This window comes from Anas platyrhynchos, chromosome 2, assembly GCF_047663525.1.
Source record: "Anas platyrhynchos isolate ZD024472 breed Pekin duck chromosome 2, IASCAAS_PekinDuck_T2T, whole genome shotgun sequence".
Classification (NCBI taxonomy): Eukaryota; Metazoa; Chordata; class Aves; order Anseriformes; family Anatidae; genus Anas; species Anas platyrhynchos.
The window spans coordinates 41,072,204-41,093,671 of NC_092588.1; the positions used below are offsets into that span (position 1 = coordinate 41,072,204).

The 21,468-nt window shown below is 39.7% G+C and overlaps 1 protein-coding gene across 1 annotated transcript; it reads left to right on the top strand.

Annotated features, from left to right (window-relative positions):
* Positions 1 to 761: 761 nt before the first annotated feature.
* On the top strand, positions 762 to 14,708 carry LYPLA1 (lysophospholipase 1). Its single transcript, XM_027452225.3, has 9 exons — positions 762 to 905; positions 1,181 to 1,212; positions 4,333 to 4,398; positions 5,792 to 5,839; positions 6,936 to 7,006; positions 7,621 to 7,694; positions 8,448 to 8,549; positions 9,202 to 9,378; positions 10,873 to 14,708. Exons 1-9 carry the CDS (start codon positions 837 to 839, stop codon positions 10,924 to 10,926), a joined length of 693 nt encoding a protein of 230 aa, XP_027308026.1. The 5' UTR covers positions 762 to 836; the 3' UTR covers positions 10,927 to 14,708.
* The last annotated feature ends 6,760 nt before the right edge of the window (positions 14,709 to 21,468 follow it).

A 21,468-nucleotide genomic window follows, 5' to 3' on the forward strand; every position in this document is an offset into this window, starting at 1 on the left:
GGTGTGCCAGTGGGAAGGATGTGCTTTCACATAATACAGCGAGCGTTCAGCTGCTGCTTGAGTTGCCAAAATAGCGTCCGTGTTAGCCAGATCGCAGCCTGCAGAACACAATGAGCGGATTGACTTTCTGGGAGGAAGCATCTGACAAAGATGCATGGAGTAGAGGACAAAGAACCGAGTGTTTCGTTCGGGCAGAAATGTGTTCGCCGTACTTATCCAGAGCTGGTCTAAGTGTTAAAAATGGACTGGGACGGTGCAGCAGCTCGGCAGGCAGCGCCTGAGCAGCCTGATGCGTGTCAGGGTGAGTAAGAGCCACTCACGCTTTGGCCGTAAGCCAGATTTAATTTGGCGATGGAGGCACCTGATCTGACGGGGACAAATGAGTTCCGTCTAATGATGCCCTTTGCCATATTGGCGTTTTCGCTCTTTCCCGTGACTATTTTATATCGACTGCATGATGAGTATGGGGACTTCCCTTTACCCCCGAGCTCTGTACAACATCAGGAAAGCCATTTTGAGAAGAAACGAACCATAAACTGAGGGGGACTGAGGGGGGCTGAGGGGGACTGAGGGGAGCTGAGGGCGACTGAGGGGGAGCTGAGGGCGACTGAGGGGAGCTGAGGGGGGCTGAGGACGGCTGAGGGGAAGCTGAGGGGGAGCTGAGGGGAGCTGAGGGGAGCTGAGGGGAAGCTGTGGGGGGGGTGGGCGGCCGCCCCTTCCCCTCAGCGCCCCCAACGACCGCGCCTCACGGCGGGCTGTGGGCGGGCCGTGCCCGCCCCGCGCCCCGCCTCGCCGCTGCTGGCCGGCGCCCCGCTGGCCGCCCGGCAGCGCCGTGCATGTGCGGCAACAACATGTCGGCGCCGCTGCCCGCCATCGTCCCGGCCGCCAGGAAGGCGACGGCCGCCGTGAGTGCGGGCGGGGGCAGCGGGGCGGGTTGGGCAGGCAGGCGGCTCCTTCTCCCTCTCCGTCTCCTTCTCCCTCTCCGGCTCTCCCCCCGTCCTTCCCCGCTTTGTTCCCGGCCCCGGGGAAGGTCGGCGGGGTCGGGTGGCTGGGTAGACCGTGCGGCCCTGGCCGCGGCTGTGGCGGCTCCCTCATGGCGGATGGGGCTGGGTGGGGAGGGGATGGGAGGGGGGGGCGCTCGTCATTAGGGCTCTAACGCCGCTCTGTTTCTCTTTTCCAGGTGATTTTTCTTCACGGATTGGGGGATACCGGGTGCGTATGCCGGTCTGGTAGCGCGGGTAGTGATAAGGGTTTGGGTGCAACTTGAAGGGATTTAAACTTTTTTTTTTTTTTTTTGGTGGTGTTTTACCCGTAACTTCACGTATGCTGCAACGACGCTGGCAACCATTTGTTGTAAAGGGCCAGAAAGAACCTCAAAAGCTTCCTCTACCGCCTTTCAAACGCGTAGTTTGGTCTGAACGGGACGCTTTGGGATTCAAATTTGGTGGAAAAAGAAGCCCCGTGTGTTTCTGACGTTTCTCTTTCCGGAGAGTAGTTCCTGGTCATTCCTGTGTTTGTCTAAATTTAGACTTTTTTTTTTCCTTTCTTTTTTTTTTTCTAGACTTGTGGACTGCCGGTTTGCTAGTAGGTGCAGTTAGTTCACGGGTTCTTCAGTATGTGACACTAAAATCAAGAAAGCCTGAATTTTAACACCTCAGAGCAAACTCCTAGGTAGTAACCTCCTGCCTACAGGTTTCTCTATCTGATATATGGTCTTAACACTCTTAGAAGAAAAAAACAAAAAGCACCACCACCACCAATAAAACCCTCCACCCTGAACAACAAGCAGGCTGTGAAATAAAACACCTTGTTTCCTTTGCCCCTGGAAATTCCATGCTGGAATGGAAATAAGAAGAGCAGGGAATCCTTGGGAGGAGTCTAGCAGCGGTGTAATGTTCCTGCTTGAGGCTTGTGTGTGGCAGGATACAAGCATGCATTCATTCTTCTCTAGTGTTAAAGCCATTGAATTAACATGCTATTGAAACTTTTTTTTGTTTTTTTTTTTTTTTTCTATAAGATTTTAAAGGAATAAGCACCTAGGAACCAGAAATAGTTACTGTGAATACTGTGTCTATTATGCTCCTTTATGGACAAAACTACATAGTATTTTTTTGAAGAACTCCATGTTTGTTACCCAGAACTTCAATGTCACCTCTAGGTTGAAACTGACAGTGTTTAAATTTAAAAAATAAGCTTTTTTAAAAGAAAAAAGAAAAAAAGTCCAGTGAACTGTCAGAACTGAAACTTATGTAACTTGGACACTTAGTAACTTGAAAAGAGTTAAGTCCGTGCATTTGGCAATATTTTACAAGCGGAGATGTTTGCTCTCATTTATTGTGCTGACTGGTAATTCGTCACCGGGTTTGAATTATCCCTCTTCCTCTTTGCTGGTAGGACGCAGCTGAGGCTGCAGTTACTTCCTGCATCTTGGCTCCAAATGTTCGGCAAGGGGTTGCAGAATCTTCTGGGTCTTCTGGCTTAGAGTCCTTGCGAATTACGTTGATGATTTTGGCAAGGGGAGAAAAATCATAAAAGTTTGCCCCTTAACATAAATAGTTTTCCTCATGCAAATGTGACGTTTCTGTTTTAGTTACAAAGCTGCCACACAGCCTCCAGCTTGCAAATGCTCTGAGTGTACCAGAAGGTACTCCTGAAGTTGTAACACCTCTGTGGAAATAGGGTGACTTGCTGTGTTGTTCCTCTAGACCGTTGCAGGTTAGATTAGCTAAAGCTGCCTTGAACACACTGCCATTTTTTCCCCAGAAAAGTCATAGGACATAAAAAAAAAAAAATAATAATTGTTTGAAAAGACACATTAAAGATTTTTAAAATTCCCACAGTTTAAACTGACCTGTATTTTTTCACGTGAATTTTTAAATTGTTGAATTCATTTTACCAACTTTATTTTTCTTGCTCTGAGATGTCTGACATGTTAGAGGTTGTGTTCTTTCATTTCTACATAAGAGGCACAAGGATTTGTACATACTCATCATAATCTGAAGAAAATGTGCAACATAGAAGATTGTTCTAAAGAGTATAAATGTGTATACAGTGCAGTTTTTCAAATTTTTCAAATAATCTTCATACTTGGCTAAAGGAAGAAAGTTCCCAAATTCTTATCTAACTAGTTCTTCTCAGTCATATATCTCCTTTAGGTTCTTATTTGGTTATTTTGTGGTTTATTGAACATACTATGCAAGTAAGATCATTGCCCACTATTTGTTACTAGTATATGTAAAAGTATTGGTAGGGAGAAGGTTGACAAACACAGCCAGAGCTTCAAATGCCCATGCTCTCCGTGTGTTTGAAACCTCGTTACCTTCATGTAGCATACGTTGACTTCTTAGGCTGATACTAAAATTAAAAGATGTTATGGCTTGTCTGCTGTTGGACAGGTTAGTTCAGCTATGTCACTGATGAATTTGTTACAGATCTGTGCTGCTTAGAATCAACTTTCTGTTACCTAGTTTACTGTATGAGTTAGGAATACTATAAAGTGAGAAAAATCAGGAAATAAGGAAATACAGGTACTACTAAACATTTGGGAAAGCTGCGTGGATTCAGGTTTGGGTCCAGTATAGTTCAAGTCTAGATGAGCCCTGGCATTCGTCTTGCAGAGCTCTGTATTTAAATTACAAGTTCCAGTTTCCTGGTTTGTAGGAAGCTTGACAGCTCATGTCCTATGCAAATCCCAGGCTCTGTGCACTCAAGCAGCACATGCTTGAGATCTGAAAACTTACCTGGGATGTGGAGCGTTGTTCAGGGCTGCCTGAATCTGAGAGCGTTCCAGCTAAGCCAAAGTTAATGTGTTTGACTCGGTTAGGTGACTCCGTAAGGAGCTAGGTTAGGTGTCAATCTGCTATTCTGCCACACCAAGAGATGTGATTCAGAAATGGCAAAGCTGCCTGTGAAAAAAGCTGCCTTAGCTCTACAGCAGCAGCACAGTGGCCTGTGGTTCAGCACTGAGTCCAGAAGCAATACATACCTGTGCTCATATGTTTTAGTGCCAAAGTTGTTAAATTTTGCCAGGTGAGGAGCAGGCTCTGCACAGTGCCAGAGTGGCATTTCTGCAGCAGTGCCACAGCTCTGGTACTCAAATTAGATAGTGTCCCTGGTTGTATATATGCAACAAATACTCAGAGACAGAATAAACCTTTTTAGTATTGTAAGATATCTAGCACACTGTACTATGTGTAATTTTTTTCTAAAAATACTGACCTAATTCAGCATATCTCGTACTTGCTCTGTGCTGTTGCAGCAACATAGAAGTAAGAGCTAAGCTAAAACATAAATGACATTTAACATGCTTTTTTTTTGTTTTGTTGTTAACAGGCATGGGTGGTCAGAAGCACTTGCAGGTATCAAAAGCCCCCATGTAAAATACATTTGCCCACATGCGTAAGTTTGTGACTTTTATTGTTTTGCCTTTTCTGTAGAGTTACATCTTAAGATGCTTGCACAGATGATGAAGTCAAATGGGATTTGTATGTCTCTACTTTTCTTTTTTAACTAAAAACATTTAAAATAATTCTGATGCTGTTAATTTTAGGAACTGCCAGGTTATTTACTTCAGGACAAAATTGCATTTTTATTCATATTTTCCTTTTGTTACTAATTGAGGCTGAAAAAATAATTGGACAGTTTTATGTATAAAGTAGAAATGTTTTTGACTTTATGCTTTCACTGGATTGAGTGAAATGACCCCTCCCCCACGGTCATTTGTTAAAAGCCATTCTGAACAAGGAGTAATTTTCTATATTTTATTGACCTTTAGAAATGCTTCACATTATGCAAATGCAAATCTTAAACTCAAGTGTGTGGATAGAAGATGCAATTTGCATATGATGTACAGCACTTTTCAAAGATTAACAGGATATTCGTATTCATATTTTCAGCAAATAATGCAGTTTGAGAAGTGAAATACTTCTGAGCAGGGTCAGGAGTCAGTAAACAAAGCATTAAGATCTATCTGTCTTCTGAATTTATTTTAACACAAAATTTACATCGTCTTCTGCTCTAACAGTCTTAGGAGATGCGGAGCAGGAGTGATAGGGAGGATAGGTAAATGATATTTCAGTGTGTATCAGTTGATTACTGGGCTGTAAATTATTTATATATTTTACTGCATGACCAGGCTTTAGTGAGCTGTTCCAAAAGGGCTCAGCAGTCTCTGCTGTTCTCTTCCCTTGCCCTTTGTCATCTTCTAGTCTTCCCCACAGAATTTACTTTCCTCCCTTTCAGTAGATTAAAAGTGCAGCCGGTATTGATCCCTGGCATGAAGTTGTCTGAGATGATGCCATGCAGCAGCACGAGGGTGGGAAGGAGCCTTGCAGCAGAGGCAGGCGTTGCTTAAGTAGCTTCTACTGTTGAGAGAAGCAAATATGGCCAGACTTGGCCTTTTGTGCTGCATTTCGCTGCTTCTGTAGGTTTGCTGCTGTGTAAGGTACCTTCATCCACTGAGAATGTCTGTGGAACTGCAAAAAATACTTAGAAATAACTAAAAGGCATATATATGCGTGGATTTTACGTGTGTATGTATACATATATAAAGGAGCCCATCAGTGTTTTGCTTCCTCTCCATTGAGGGTGATAAGTCAGCCCTGAGTAATAAACGCTTGGAGTCACTAATTTCAAGGGAGATCTCTTGAAGAGATGCTACAGGGTAGCTAATGTTAATTATGGTTTAAAAGTAAGACAGAATTAGAGAGATGTAATTTAATGACGTAACTGCATTTGTATTATCAACTTCCAGTGTATACCTGATGTCACTTTTGTCTGTTCTTACTTTTAGGCCAGTTATGCCAGTTTCTTTAAACATGAACATGGCTATGCCATCGTGGTAAGTTCTTGTTAAACTGCGGACAACTCTCAAGGTTTAAACTCATAGTTCTTAATTAAAAATCCTAAACAACCTAAATGACTAGTTTTAATTGGATGTAAGTATCAATTTTTTTTGGTTCAGTTCCCTTCGTTAAAAAGGCTTTCATGAGGACACTTAATTCCCTGTGTGGTAGTGGTTACTCCTCAGGACTAACTCGCATGTCTTAAGCAAACAGCTGAAAACCATTTTATTTTAGAAGTATAATTTGTAGTCTGTATTGTGTGTAGTCAACAGTAGTGGAGATTTGGAATGAAAATGCTGTTGCTACTAAGTGAGCAATATTTGGTGTGGCAGTAGAACATCTAGAAAATCTAGATCATCCACTCTCAATAGAAAGCGGAAAAACTTTGATAGATTTAAATAGTCTTAAACCAGTCCTTGTTTGACTTTTTTTTGTGTGTTTTTTTCTCAAATAACTTGTGTTTGTTTTTTGTATATATCTCCAATCAGTATTTTAATTTTGTACATAAAACTGTGAAGTTGTACACAGACCTGTTAAATCTGCATCAACAGAGGAGTGGCCAGCAGGTCAAGGGAGGTGATTGGAGGAAATTTTTCACTCAGAGGGCGGTGAGACACTGACACACATTGACCGGAGAGGTTGTGGATGCCCCATCTCTGGAAGGTGTTCAAGGCCAGGTTAGATGAGGCCCTGACCAACATGATCTAGTGGGTGGCATCCCTGTCCATGGCAGAGGGGTTGGAGCTAGATGGTCTTTGAGGTCCCTTCCAACCCAAGCCATTCTGTGATGATTCAGTGATTCTATTAAATTGAAATGACTGCTGATATATTTGGAACAAAACCAAAATGGAGCTGCTGAACCTGCAGTAATTTACAGAAGGTAGCGAAACTCTGAACAACTTTGACTAGATCTAGCATTTTATCTACATCCACAGGTTGTCCATGATTTCTTGCGAACTGTGGATGATTCTCAGGAAATAAGTCAACTAACAAGCATTTTAGTTTGGAAAACATCTCAATTTTACTATTTGTGTTTTAAGGAAGTGGAATGGATACTCTAATGAGTAATGCTCTTGTTGATGTTTTTGTAAGGTTTGATATCATTGGACTTTCTCCAGATTCACAAGAAGATGAAGCTGGGATCAAGCAGGCAGCAGAGAATGGTATGTTTAACAATGCTTTTTAGGTCTTAAAAGTACTTCTTTGTATTCTGAAACTGATCATTAGTCTGAAACAGTCTACTGATTCACAAAGTCAAAATCATTGGGGAAGGTAGTACAATGTGTTGCATTACTGTTGATTTGAGTTTAGGTAACTGCATTTTTTTTTTTAACTTCATGAGTGAGTAGGTAGTTCATCAGTATAAACACTTCATACACTTCATATTCTTGATGATAAAATGTACGTGGGAGCTAGTGTGCTGGTTTTTTTTTTGTTATTTTTAAGACCCTCTGAATAGCATAGCAAGTTAGAACAGTCTTCCATTTGTGCTGTTGGGTAGTTAGAAGAGGATACTATCTCCCTAGCAGGGAAACTTGCAAGACTTCGTTGCACGTTTTCCTCTTTGGAAATTGTATAGCTGCACTGGATTTTATTTTTTTTTATCATGCCCTAGATTTTTTGATACTTCTTACTGCAAAGCAGATGAAAGTTTCCTTTCGTTAGCTTTCTGTTGTCATCAGGGAGATGTCAACTTGTAGACTGTCTTGTAGCCTCTCTTGTAGACTTCCTACAGAGTGGAATGCATTTTCACTACAGGCCTTTATTTATGTTGCAGTTAAAGCACTGATAGATCAAGAAGTAAAAAATGGGATTCCTTCTAATCGAATTATTCTGGGAGGCTTTTCTCAGGTAAGGTATGGTTGGAAAGAACTGTGTCTCTTTCTAGGGAAATAACCTAGTTAGGATTTCCCTACCCTAATGTGGGAAATCCAAACTCAAACTGAAAAGCTGATGTTAGGTGTTTCTGATACTTTAAAGTGTCGGTTTCTCTTTGCCTGAAAAAATGAATTTGTTCATGTTAAGCAAATAATTACTGTTCACTGAAAAATGAACATGTGGGAAAAAGCTCCTAAAATGAATAGGCTATTTAAAGTCTTTTGTAGTGTTGCCTGAAAATCTCTTTTCTTGAACATCTTGATAGTATTTTTAATTTAACTTTAATTTGGTAGGTATTTCATGGTCTTTCGACCATTGTGGTTTGTAAAATATCATAATAGGCCAATGTCCTGTAGACCAATCAGGTCTATATGCCAACTGTCTATGTGAGAGTGAATTAAAATATCAAAATAATGGTGATATTGTCGTGAGTGGTAGTGCTTTTTATTCATGTCTAGCTTTGAAGTCTAAGTTTCATCTGTTAGTTCTGGTAAATTTGCCGTTTTACTTGTGAATTGATCACATGGACTTGGAAGTGGGGGGAAAATACAATAAGTGTATTGTATATCAGTATATTTGTGTATAAGAATACTTGATATTGCTCTTACTATTGGTTCTGAGGAATTGGAATGGAAAAAGTTCTTTAAAGGAGAAACTGAAGATCTTGAAAGAAACATGAAAAGGAACGTTACCTTCACCATAGTAATACTAATCTTTTTGTCTTAGGGAGGTGCTTTATCATTATACACAGCTCTTACAACACAACAAAAATTAGCCGGTGTCGTAGCCCTCAGCTGTTGGCTTCCTCTACGAACTTCCTTTGCTCAGGTATTTATGTTTCTTTCTTAAGGTGTTCTGCAGTTGTGAAATTAGTGTATCTGAAGATTGTATCTTGTGCAGGAATTAGTGGCTGTCATTACTGAGTATTGCCTGCACTTAGATAGCTCCGAAGTTTGTGAAATAGGGCACTACAGGTTTAGAGTTAGGCATTGGGAAAATGAGGAAGAACTCAGTAGCTACCTCTGCTTAAAATAGCATTCGGAGGAAACGTACAGGATATGGCAAGATTTTCCTTGAAGATGAATTTTCTATTTGCCACTAGTTCCATCTGCAAGTCTTATTAAAGACTGGGTATTTAAAAAAAGAATCAGTTTGTTTTACTAGTCCAGAAATCACATTTTTAAAGAAATTTTCTGAAATGAGTGCCAAAATCTTACTTGCAGGTGTGTTTTTCCTGTTTTTTTTTTTTGTTTGATTTTTTGTTGTTGTTGTTTAAATTTAATGGGTGGGTGGTCAGGCATAGAATGTATTTCATGGGGAACTTGCGTGCTTTTCATTATGTTCTTCCTTGAGAATTCATCTTGCTTTGTCACACCACAGGAAGTAGTGCCCTGGGGTAATTTTATCTCAAATATGTTAGTTGTACTTCATTTATTGTCTTCTTCTTCTCTTCCCCCCCTTTAAATCTCATCCTGGACAGGGCACTATCAGTGGTGTCAACAAGGAGATTCCCGTTCTTCAGTGCCATGGTGACTGTGACCCACTTGTTCCTTTAATGTTTGGTTCTCTTACTGTTGAGAAGCTAAAGAGTATGATAAATCCAGCCAATGTAACCTTCAGGACTTACTCTGGCATGATGCATAGCTCATGTATTGAGGTAATTTTCTTAATGTACAATGTTTTAGTTGTGCACTTTATTTTTCCCTCCAAACAATTTTTTGTTTGTTTTATTTTTATTTTTAATTAAAAGTGCATGGTGCTGTTGACTTATTTTACTGAATAAGTTAATGCCTGGCTGAAAAAAACATCCAAGGGGAAAGTTTATATGACTAGTGGGGATTTCATTGGAAGACTTTATTTTTGGGTCTAGGCTGGTTGGTCTATAAAATACTTTTTTTCCTAATTTTTATTGCTTGCTTATTAAAGTAATCACCACAATGGAATGCGGATTGAATTCTCACAGCATCAGTGCAGCTTGGCATTCTGGGGAGAAGTGCACGTTCTGTGGATGGTTTTGGAGACATCAGAGGAATTTGGAGGGGGGTGTTGCAATTTTGAAAGAGGCAGCCTCAAAATCTGTGCTTATGGTTCTGGCCCAGCAAGCAGTTGAGCTGATGTAATGGCTTGCTGCTGCCAGAAAGGGGTGGGCTAGTTTCCTCTGCTCTTGACCTTGTGGCCCTCTCTTCCTGCACCAGCTCTGGAGCTGATCAGAAACTTCTTTGAACCATCTGAATTTGCTAAAATGGTAAAAGCTGCTGGCTTAAGTTTTGCTGCCTTAGTGAGTTGAAGCATCTGAACCCGCACAATGGTAGGAGCAAAAAACAGAATAGGCAGCAACGAACAGGTCTTCCATTTTTCAGCAGCAGTAACTTTGTAAATTTGGATTGCTGCATCTCTCTGGGAGGTTAATGCAGTTTTATTACATTTAGATAGTAATAGCATTGAGTTGTCATGCAAATGTATGTGTTCTTTCTTATGACAGTTAGTACTTTGTGATATGTTTTTTTCATAATTTTTTGTGGGGTCATAACTTAATGCATGTTCTAAACTTCCATAAAGTGCTACTGTCATTTACTCTCCTATTGTGTGTTCTTATGAAGAAGCTTCTCTGGTTCAGGAAAAAATAATAATAAAAATTAAATTATTTCTTATGTGGATTGGTTTCCTGGTCTGTTTCACAGTGTTACTTTTCCTTCCTTAAGATAGGAAGTATCATGAAAGTAAAATTGTTTGGCTAGGAAGAGATGCTGCTGGGTTTTTGCACCACTGTTAACTTGCAAAGGTTTAACGTATGCATGAACCTACTGCCTTAGCTACATTCAAAGCCAGTCCATCTTCAGCCTGGTGCTGTTCGCATTACTTGATGATTAATATGTAGATTGTTTGTTCAACTTCACAGAGAAAAAAGGTGGCCTTTGTCCTTTTCCTTTGGCTTTAACCTCTTCCGAGCAAAGCTGTATCCAGTGCCTTGAAGTTACCTGCTTTGATTTGCTGTGTGCAAAGTGGTAAAAACATATCAAGTAACTAATTGAATATTCAGTATTTCTAGCCCAGCTGCTCACAATAACTGAATTTTTGAAACCTTATTTCGTGTAGCTGAATATATATTAGCAGTGAACTTCAACTAATGCATACCTTTCTCTTTGAACAGGAGATGATGGATGTAAAACAGTTCATAGACAAACATCTACCTCCCGTAGACTGAAATGATACGTGAGAAGCCTTCTACATAAAATACACCAGCATCAACTGTGGTAGAGCGTTAATCTTTTCACATGCCTGATAGGAAGCATTATTCCTGTACCTACAGTGTTACTACTGTGTTGCAAATTTATACTTAGGACAAGGATTAAATAATACACACGTGCGAGAAATGATAATCTTTTTAGTATTGATCATCCACTGATGAAATTGTAAGAATGAGGCAGCTAGGTAACAATGATAGAATGTAAACTGAGCATACTATTTTAAGACATGCCTGACTTTTGATTGCAAAATTTTGAACCATTTGTACAAGTAATTAAAGACTAAATTTATGTGAACAACATAAATGTGACCAGTTTAGTATGTTTGAGACATGTTTGTTCTTAATACTCTTTGAAAATAAATTAAAACATTTTGTTTATGTAATGGATGCATAAAGTACACAACAAATGTTGTATAAAAGTATGTAACGGTGGGCATATAGTGGTAGAATAAATGTTACTGAGGACAAACCTTGAAATGTTAAATGTTAATTCTTATGCCAGATAGAAGGGTGGTTCTCCTAGAAAGACTTAGTCAGTAGAGGTATATCCTGTATTTGAAACACCACCATTTTTAACTGTTTTCATACAAGTATATACTGATAGTTATATCATTATGAAGGGACTCAGTACTGGTTACACCATCATTCGTTGCTGTCTTGTTGCCAGTTGTTTTAGATTACTATAAAATTATGTCAAATACTGACTTGGAACAGAATTCTGAAGAAGTGCATAAGGTTAATACGAGTTTCATTTAAAAAAATCCTGTTTTGATCTTGAACATTCATCTTATGCTTTAATCATTGTAGCTTTCATTTATGTAGAAATGTTCATGATGTATTTTACATGAGCAATTCCAGCATACAGTTTTGATTTTTCTGGCTGCCTTGGACTAACTAACTGAAAACAGTGCAGCCATGTAGTTTTTAGTTTTGTGTATTGTTGAAGTCTCATTTGTAACATAGACATTGACCAGTTTAGATTCTCTTTTGTGAAACTACCAGTGGAATTGGGATAACTTTAAATTATTGTCTAATACTTTCTTTTATTTCATTTCAAAACTTGAGATTTTTCTGGAAAAGAAAACAGAATGTTATTTTCAAATATATGATTGTATGTTTCCCTGGATCAATGTAGCCTAAGAATATGGAGACCTACTGCAGGCAAAAAAAATGTTCAAGATATAGAATGTCTTTTATTTTAGAAGCATAAAATTCTAGAACACACTGGATTACAGAAATCGATGCATGCTTTTTGTAGTTAAGAGCTGTAATTCGCTTTCTGGAAGTAGCTGTTCTTCTGTAGCATTTAGAGGCCATCACCACACTAGAGATATTAAAAAAATATACTATGCTTTTTACTACATAATTAGCTGCTTAACAATCTTCTATACTGAAATATGTTTGCAAGCAAAGAATATTCCTGTTTTGGATGCATCTGTGTTGTCAGCATTGTGATTCATACCTGTAGATAAGGTACTTTCTACTCACCCTGCTTAATCAGGCAGTCCTCTTGCAATATTTTTGGATTTACATCACAGGAACCTGCCAGTACAAATGTATAAATCAGGAATTATGTATGTATATTCCTCTGACATAGCTGCTGCCAGAAATCTGGCTTGTTCACCTGGTCTGAGTTCTCAGTTTTCATTACTTTTCTTCATAAGTAGTGCACTTCATTTTGAGGAAGCTATTTTTCTTTTCTAATCCTGTTTCTCTGGATTATTAAATATCTCAATTGAAAAGGATTATTTTTTTTTTTTTCTGAACAGTATTGGGACACTTCTAGAAATTCTGTCTGCTTGGCTGAGGAGTCTATTAACTTTGAAGTTTAATTATTTTTTTCGGTCTCAGTCACTGTTCTATGTATTTGCCAATTTGTCTTTCAGTTAATTTCTTTCACTGAAGAAACCATAATATTCTTGTAGTTGTGCCAAAGTTGTGTTCATAAAACTGTATTTCCTAGCTTGGAGTCATTCCCAAATTGCATTAGCTAATTTTGCAGTCCCGCTGAATTGCAAACTTCTTAGTCAAGCAGTATGTTATTTCCCTTAGTTTTCAGATTGATTCCTACTCCCCTGTTGTCTAAGTTACTCCCCAAATACTGTCTTGTTTCCAAACTTCTGCATAACCTTCTGATCTCTTTATTATTTTCTTGTCCTGTTTGTGAATTGATAACAATGTCCAGGTGCTGTTGTTCATCTTCTTATTTCGTCTGCACATTTCACATTTTTTTCTTATGTTGTGATTAGTTTAAAAAGAAATATTCCTAAGATGTTAAAATGAGATTGGTCTTAGCTTTATTCTGTGTTAGCTTAACTCTTTTCTCAGTTTTATGCACAGGCTTCACAGCTCAAAGTCAGCTTCTAGCAATTCTGCATTTTAAACTTAGATCAGCTTCAGCTATTGTCTCCATGATGCTTTGAAATGTTCTTTTAGAAACGCTTTATATGATAACTTTGTTTAAATACTCAGCTAGCATAACAATGTGTTTTGTTTTTTTTTCATACTGTTTTGCTACTTACTTTATCCACAAAGAGCTGTGTTACCAAAGTAAATGTAAGCAAATGTCGTGACTTAATTCTGAATTCCTATTCTGAGAAGAGTCCTTCCTCATGCTTTTTTTTGCAGGGCAGATGTGTATGTTGTAGATGGGGTTTTCTAAAGAGCCCAGAAACCAGAGAAAACTTCGTGGATGTATTTGAAGCCTGCCCCATTTCTTCCCATAGCAGTGTGTGTATGCTGAGCTCTTGTCTTTTTTAACTTCCCAGCTCCTTGGAAAGCTGTGTGTGATCTCTTAGCTGAACTTAGTCACTACCTGATGTGATTTGATGCTGGGGTTGTTGCATGATGTCCTTGCTGGCATGTGTTTTTAGGCTGAATGATAGCTTGTCCCAGTGTGTTTATTTTCACAACAGTCTATTAAAATGGAGAAGTCAGGCTGTCAGTGCTCTAAATATGAAGATCCTGTTCTCGGAAACTACAACTTGAAAATCTCCAAGAATTAATTTTATTTTTGCATTGCTAAACTTCATTGAAATGGGATGATGCCTTAAAAATACCTGTTTAAGCATTGATGTGAAAATGTCCTGCTTGCAGATCAGTTTATTTCAGTGGGTATTGAGCTTCCCAATACATTTTAATTTCACATTCAAAATTAAGTTTGACTGCAGTTTCGTGACGTCAGAATTCTGACTTCTTGTTAGAAAATGTTCCCCATTTTTAACTAAACACATGGAATCATGTATTGTGAGCCAAATCTTCCAGCCATTCCTGAAGTAAATGTACTGTGGTGAGGGCTGTATGATTTGGTCTCTTCCTATTGTGTACAATTACATCACAGTAGATTGGCAAAAAGTACTGTACACTGTCACTGGTATTAGAATTGTTAATTAGAACATGTTCTCTCTAATGGGGTATACTGAACTTCATTAAAATTATTAGGATGAATCCTTGAAGTAGGGGCACTGTTTCTGTTAATGGATACGACTAATAACAAACTGTATATGTTAATGAAGCCATATGTACAAGGCCTGCATATGTTAAATTTTATAAAGAAATACTGAACACTTGCTCTTTGTGTTATGAGGTATAAGCCATTTATATTTAATATAAACATTTAACATGTAATTTAGTTTATGATAAGGACACGACTTTGAAAATTACTTCTGTAGTAGGGAAGATGTAAAATCTTTCAGTTTTTATCATTGTGAAATAAATATCAATCAGTGTTTGGGAAAGTACTAACGAGTTTTTCCGTACATACCTGAAAGAAGTCGAGCTTTTGTGTGCTGTGAAACAGGCACTTGGAGACCTCTTGCAAATGTATTGCAGAGTAATGGATGCATGATTCTGTAATACAAAAGGATGATTCAGTTACTGAAAACAAACAAACAAAACACGTTATGATTTGCTTTTGAGAAGAATGCTAAGCATGAATTATTTTTTTTTCATATTCTAGGTTATTAATTTTATTTCAGCTTGCTTCCTTGGAATCTGCAGTAATTTTGAAAGGTAGAGGAAATTAAAATATTTTCCAGTGCCCTTATTGTAGGACAGTGAGGAGCCAAAGTCTTCTCTCTGTGTGCTGTTAAACCATTCCCTGGGGCTTCTGCAGTGTCAGGGAACCCTTCAAAGTTATGTTAGGTTTAGCCTACGTACCACTCTATATACTTGTTAAAGAATCAGTTTTCTGGTCAGGGGTTACGTGCTCCTTAGGCTGACTGTGAAATCTGAGGCAGAACAGTGGTATATGCAGTGTGAGGCACTCCCACGAGAAAACGTGGAGGTTATCTGGGAAGAAATACTGTGAAGTGTTTAGCTGAAGAAACATGAGAAGGAATGGGGTCTTCATGTGGTAAAAGTAGACCTCCCTCAAGCAGCTTAAAGAAACGAAACGTCTGCTTGTCTGTATATGTGGTGGTTTTCATCTTCTCCCTCGTCCTTAGGAGGAGCTTCTTCCCTTACTAAACAAGCTTACTTCATTTCCATTGTTTTTGTGTTGACTGTAGGGGCGACTGATACCATAGCTGGTTGGTCCTTTGGGGTGTTCACAGTGTGTGTTATCTCGTCATCGAATTCAGGAACTTCCCTGTCCCCTTGAGGGTGCTGGGCAGTGTTAATTGACATTTGATAGGCGTAAGCCAGACCCCAGCAGAGTGCAGCAAGCTGGTGGAGTTCTCTGGTATTGCCAGGGTCAGGGCATACGTCTTTCAAACACTCTACCAGTTTTCTTGGATTTTGCACTTGTTCCGGGGTGAAGTTAAGAACCATCAGAGGAGAACACTGTGACAGGTACCTGCCCAAATCCCCCCCCACACCTTGCCACCCACAACTACTTTGTCTCGGGGCGGGTCCTTAGATGATATTCTTAATTAATTGTTTGACCTCAGGGAGGAAGACAAACACTAGAACTAGAAATAGGATAACATCCGACCAAGGGTAGCCAAAATACTCAAAGGCTGCTGCAATTAGCCCCCAAGGAGAAAAGAAGAAGGCACCACCCCTGATATTCACGGATTGACTGCTAGGGGAGAAAAAGAAGGCAGTGTAATTCTTAATATTTCCAAAAAGATAATCTCCAGGAGCCTAGAATGATAACAATGCAAGGCCTGAGTACCAGACGAAACTGAAGGCTGGCATGGTACAGCACAGCATGATAAAGAAACCAAACACAGATTTCAACATGTTCTCCGATCGGATGTAGAGGAAAAAAGAGAACAGAGAACGGACTACATACAGCAGTCACACAAAAATATTAACAGAAAACCCAACATTGTGACTAGCATTATATTAGTTGTAGATACTTTAATCAATATTCTACTGTTATCTCAACCTTCGAGGCCCACATTGGGTGCCAAAAAGGACTGTGGTGGTTTTCCTCAGCTGGGCAGCTGTGCTCCACCACAACCGCTCTCTCACTCTCCCCTCTCCTCAAAGAGGAAGGGGGAGAAAATACAACACCAAGAGCTCAAGGAAGCACAGAGAGAAAGGAAAAAAAAAATGTTCTCTACTTCCCGTCTATGGGAAGCAGGGCCTCAAAACGCATAGTGGTTGGTCAGGAGGACAGCCCCCTCCTCCACGAGAGCCCCCCTTTTCCTTGCTGAGTGTGACATCAGGTGTTATGGAATATCCCTTTGGTTGGTTTAGGGCAGCTCCCCTCCCCATCACTTGCCCACTCCCAGCCTTGCTGGCTCCTGGGGGCTTGGAGGGAGTCCTGATGCTGTGCCAGCACTACACAGCAATAGACACAACACTGGAGTGATATCAGTGCTGTTCCAGCTACGAGTGCAGAGCGCAGCACTGTGTGGGCTGCTGCAGGGAAAGGTGACTCCAGCCTAGACGGACCTAGCACAGCATTGACTGACGCCAACACATTCACATGGGGTACATTGAAGTTAATGTATGGAAATGTGTATTAGATGCAGATATGTGAATAGTCAGTGCCAACTTATGGATATAAATACAGCTGATAACAATAAAAACACAATAATACACAGTAATTTGTCAGTTTATGAAAAATTTTGACTAGTTTTCAGTGCCCATTTGCTTTCAGCCGTGGCATACTTTTCAGTAGCGATACAGTTGTGAGGAGAAAAGTTGCCTAGAATTAGCATAGTAAAAAATTACAGTGTAGTATTGAATTAAACTTTATCCAATACGGTATGAGACCATTGGTGTGGTAAATGAAGAAAGTGACAAAATTCTCAGCATGACAACTCTTTAACCTGTAAATGGGATAAATGGGATTCTCTGAAGGCTAATTTTTTTTTTTTTTTTTTGCTTGCCACTCTCACGTTACCATCAGTTGCCTTTAGGATAGCAAGTTTTATTAGTTCTCCTTGAGTGAAACATGCCTTTGATATAACTTATTAAAGCTGATTTAAATGAAGTACTTGCATAATTTAATTGGCATCCACAAAGTAAATCAGTAGATAACAGTAGATAACGATTTTCTCTTAGTTCCATTTCTTGGAAAAGAGCAACCTCCTTTTTAATCTGCAAAACTTGTAAAACTTAAAACTCCTAGCCAGTTTGCAGAGGTGTAGTCAGCTTTACCTCAGGCATCAACGTGAGAGGCTTAGTTTCTCTGTGTAGGAAAGGTGGTTTTCCCTTGGGGACACATCAGAGTTTTTAAAAGGAATGAGGTATTGAGATTGTGAACCTGGATTACCCACTCAGTGGGGAAACAGGGGGGGGTCCTGTCATCAAAAAGTATATAAACTATGTTTTGGAACTAGTAGGGGCGTTTGGTCTAACTTCAGGTCACACCATTATAACCTTTGGCTAGTCCAAGGAATTAAAAAACCCTATTTGTTGAAGAACAATAGAAATAACTACTGAAGATGCACGTTACTGTTTCAGAAAGTTTGGAGGAAAATCTCACAGATAAGAGAAATCACAACTCCCACTTGCTACAGCTCCTGTTATGAATTGAATCTTGTACTAATCTTTTTTTTTTTCCTCTGTGAAGAACAGGGTCAGTTGGCTGATGCAGACCGATTGCAATTCTGTTTTGATAGATTGAAATCACTGTTTATGAAGTGTTCAAATAAAGAGGAGGGGCACAATGAGTATGTTTTGTGGTTACATAAAACTTTTTGGAATGCTGTGAATTTTACATTTTCTGTAGATGTGCTAACAAAAATTAGAGGAGTTTTTCTCATATGAAATATTAGTCCTGAAAATGGAAGGCTTTAAGTGCATCAGGAGGAGTTTAGAGATCCTTAGCTACAAATTTTTTGTGTGCTACTGTTGTGATCCTCCCCCTTAATTTCTGGCTATGTTGTATCATAGCAAAAGAGACTAGTTAGCAAAAGTCTGCAACATTTCACAGGTGCACCCTCTCTTTGGAGAACCATTTCTGTCTCTTAAATCTTCACATTGTGGAAGGTCCTGCAGTCCAGCAAATGAGAAGCACTACTGAATTAGGGACTGTCTCTTTGCAGCAGCATACGTACGGTACTTTCTAGAGAATGTCACAAAAGAACTGTGAAAACATGCTATAACAGGTAAATGCATTGCAACAAGTGGTATGCTATTTCTTCTTTCCAATGTGTTATTTAGGAGAAAGAAGCTCTGAATAGAAAGGTTGCATAGTTTTAACTTTTGATCTTTTTTTTTTTTTTTTTTTTTTTTTTTTTTTTTTTTTTTCCCCTCTCCTATTCTTTGGAGTTAAAATGTTACATTATAGAATAAATTGATGCTGTACAAAGCTTCTTGTTAAAGGGTCATCTAAAAGAACAACCGTGGAGAGTGCCGTGTTTTTCTTCTCAATAAAGAATCACTGTCAGTAAGGCTGACAGAGCAGCTAATATACAGAATCTTGTTAGCAGTGGTTCAGTTTATTTGTACTATGTGCTACAGAATCAGAATGATAATCAATTATGTGAGCTGCATTTTTTTTTTTTTTAATGCAGATGCTTGCAGAAAAGGATATCCATTACCATCTGGTTAGTCTTTGATTTCCCTACTGAAATATTTCTCTGATGTTCCTTTCATTACTTTAGATGTTAAATGTATGATTTGCTTTCTCCTTACAGTCCTGCTGCAGCCCCTTGTAAGTGCTACATCACATTTGATTTACATTTATGATTTCCCTACCTGATACATTTTGAATGTTAATAAGGTTTAATCTGCATTTTAGAACTTTCCTTGCATTTCCAAAGAATAAGGTATTGAAAGTTTTTGTTTGTTTGTTTGTTTGTTTTTAGATAGACTAATATGGGAAGACTTCATTTCAGAACTTAAATACATTTGAACTAAGCATACTGACAGATTTGAGATTTTTGGTTTTCTGATAGTGTTGTCTCTGACCTATTTTGCACGTACTGTAGAACACATACAAGCTTGTTTACCATACAGCGTAGTGACAGCTCTCAGCTGCTAACACGCCATGTACTGTTTTTATCCTTGATACGGTAGTGAGAAAAACAGTAACACCTTTCATTTGAAGTTAGCATCTAATTTAACCTGAGTTAGTTATTACTTGTACTAGGCTAGTGCATCTAGACAAAATGAACTACACCTGAACTGTCACAAACCCTTAAATGTTGAGAGCATTGCTACATTTTTTTTTTCTTCTCCAAAATCTGTCCATGAAAGGAAAGGTAATCTTCTAAAGGATTATTGGTTACTTTGTTTTTTCCCTTGAGCATATAATAAAGGAAAAAGCTACAAGGTTTCTGTATGTTTGTCCAATTCATACCCTTGATCTACCAGCTGGGAAGATCCTGTCTAGCTCCCAAATTATTTTTATTGCTCCAAATGTCTGTGTATGTCTAGACCCTTCAACTGACAGATGCTGCAACCACTGTGCATTCAGCATCATGCAGAAGTGCTTTAAAACCTCCTGTCTTTATGTGGTTTCAGAATTTAAGTCAGTCTTGCTGCAAAGTACATGACGTGTAATTGCAGTGTCAGTAGTCTTTGCTCCAACTGCTTTCCTGAGTGGCAGCTCAAGGAAAATGCCTATCTTACCTCTTCTCCAAAATGCTGGTGTTTTCCAGCCCTCACCCACAAATGCACCCACAGCATTTGACAGTTTACTAACAACAGTTTCCAGAAGCACACATAAGCACCCTCCTGAATCGTAGTAGGGGATAATCTGCGAGTAATCTTTACGTAATGTGTGGATACTCTGATTGCTTTCTTGAGGTAAACACTTTGATTTTACAGTGAAAGTAGTTAAATGGTCACTAGTGGCATCCCCCAGGGCTCAGTATTGGGGCTAGTCCTCTTTAATATCTTTATTGATGATCCGGATGAGGGGATTGAGTGCACCCTCAGTAAATTTGCAGATGACACCAAGTTAAGTGCGTGTGTTGATCTGCTCGAGGGTAGGAAGGCTCTGCAGGAGGATCTGGATAGGCTGCACCGATGGGCTGAGGTCAACTGCATGAAGTTCAACAAGGCCAAGTGCCGGGTCCTGCACCTGGGGCGCAATAACCCCAAGCAGAGCTACAGGCTGGGAGATGAGTGGTTGGAAAGCTGCCTGGCAGAGAAGGACCTGGGAGTATTGGTTGATAGTCGGCTGAATATGAGCCAGCAGTGTGCTCAGGTAGCCAAGAAGGCCAACGGCATCCTGGCTTGTATCAGAAACACTGTGACCAGCAGGGCTAGGGAGGTGATCGTCCCCCTGTACTTGGCTCTGGTGAGGCCGCACCTCGAGTACTGTGTTCAGTTTTGGGCCCCTCGCTACAAGAAGGACATTGAGGTGCTTGAGCGGGTCCAAAGAAGGGCGACGAAGCTGGTGAGGGGCCTGGAGAACAAGTCCTACGAGGAGCGGCTGAGGGAGCTGGGCTTGTTCAGCCTGGAGAAGAGGAGGCTCAGGGGCGACCTTATCGCTCTCTACAGATACCTTAAAGGAGGCTGTAGAGAGGTGGGGGTTGGCCTGTTCTCCCACGTGCCTGGTGACAGGACGAGGGGGAATGGGCTAAAGTTATGCCAGGGGAGTTTTAGGTTAGATGTTAGGAAAAACTTCTTTACTGAGAGGGTTGTGAGGCATTGGAATGGGCTGCTCAGGGAGGAGTGGTGGAGTCACCATCCCTGGAGGTCTTTAAAAGACATTTAGATGTTGAACTTAGTGATAATGTTTAGTGGAGGACTTGTTAGTGTTAGGTCAGATGTTGGATTTGGTGATCTTGGAGGTCTCTTCTAGCCTAGACAATTCTGTGATTCAATGATGTCGTTTGCCTTTTTTTTTTTTCTTTCCTAACTTTAAAAAAAAAAAAAAAAAAAAGACATTAATGAACAGAAATTGGCAGTACATATTACACATTTATGTCAAACTTTGTGTATCTTACTTGTCTATATACAAAGTTCAGGCTGGCTGAAACATTGTGAGGGAACTGAGATACTGCTACAGTGTGGTATGTGGCTAACACAAAAGTTTCTTCCTCATCTGCCTCTCAGCCGTACTGATTCTTGAGCCTGAATCTGTTCCAAAATCAGAAATCCTCTATCTTATATAAAATACGGACTGTTTCAAAGGCCTTTTCGGTG

Excerpts from the sequence above, each read along its gene's own strand:
- LYPLA1 (XM_027452225.3), top strand. The coding sequence starts at position 837 with ATGTGCGGCAACAACATGTCGGCGCCGCTGCCCGCCATCGTCCCGGCC. Across the intron at positions 1,213-4,332 it reads CACGGATTGGGGGATACCGG|GCATGGGTGGTCAGAAGCAC; the intron begins GTGCGTATGCCG and ends TGTTGTTAACAG. Across the intron at positions 7,695-8,447 it reads TTCTGGGAGGCTTTTCTCAG|GGAGGTGCTTTATCATTATA; the intron begins GTAAGGTATGGT and ends TTTTTGTCTTAG.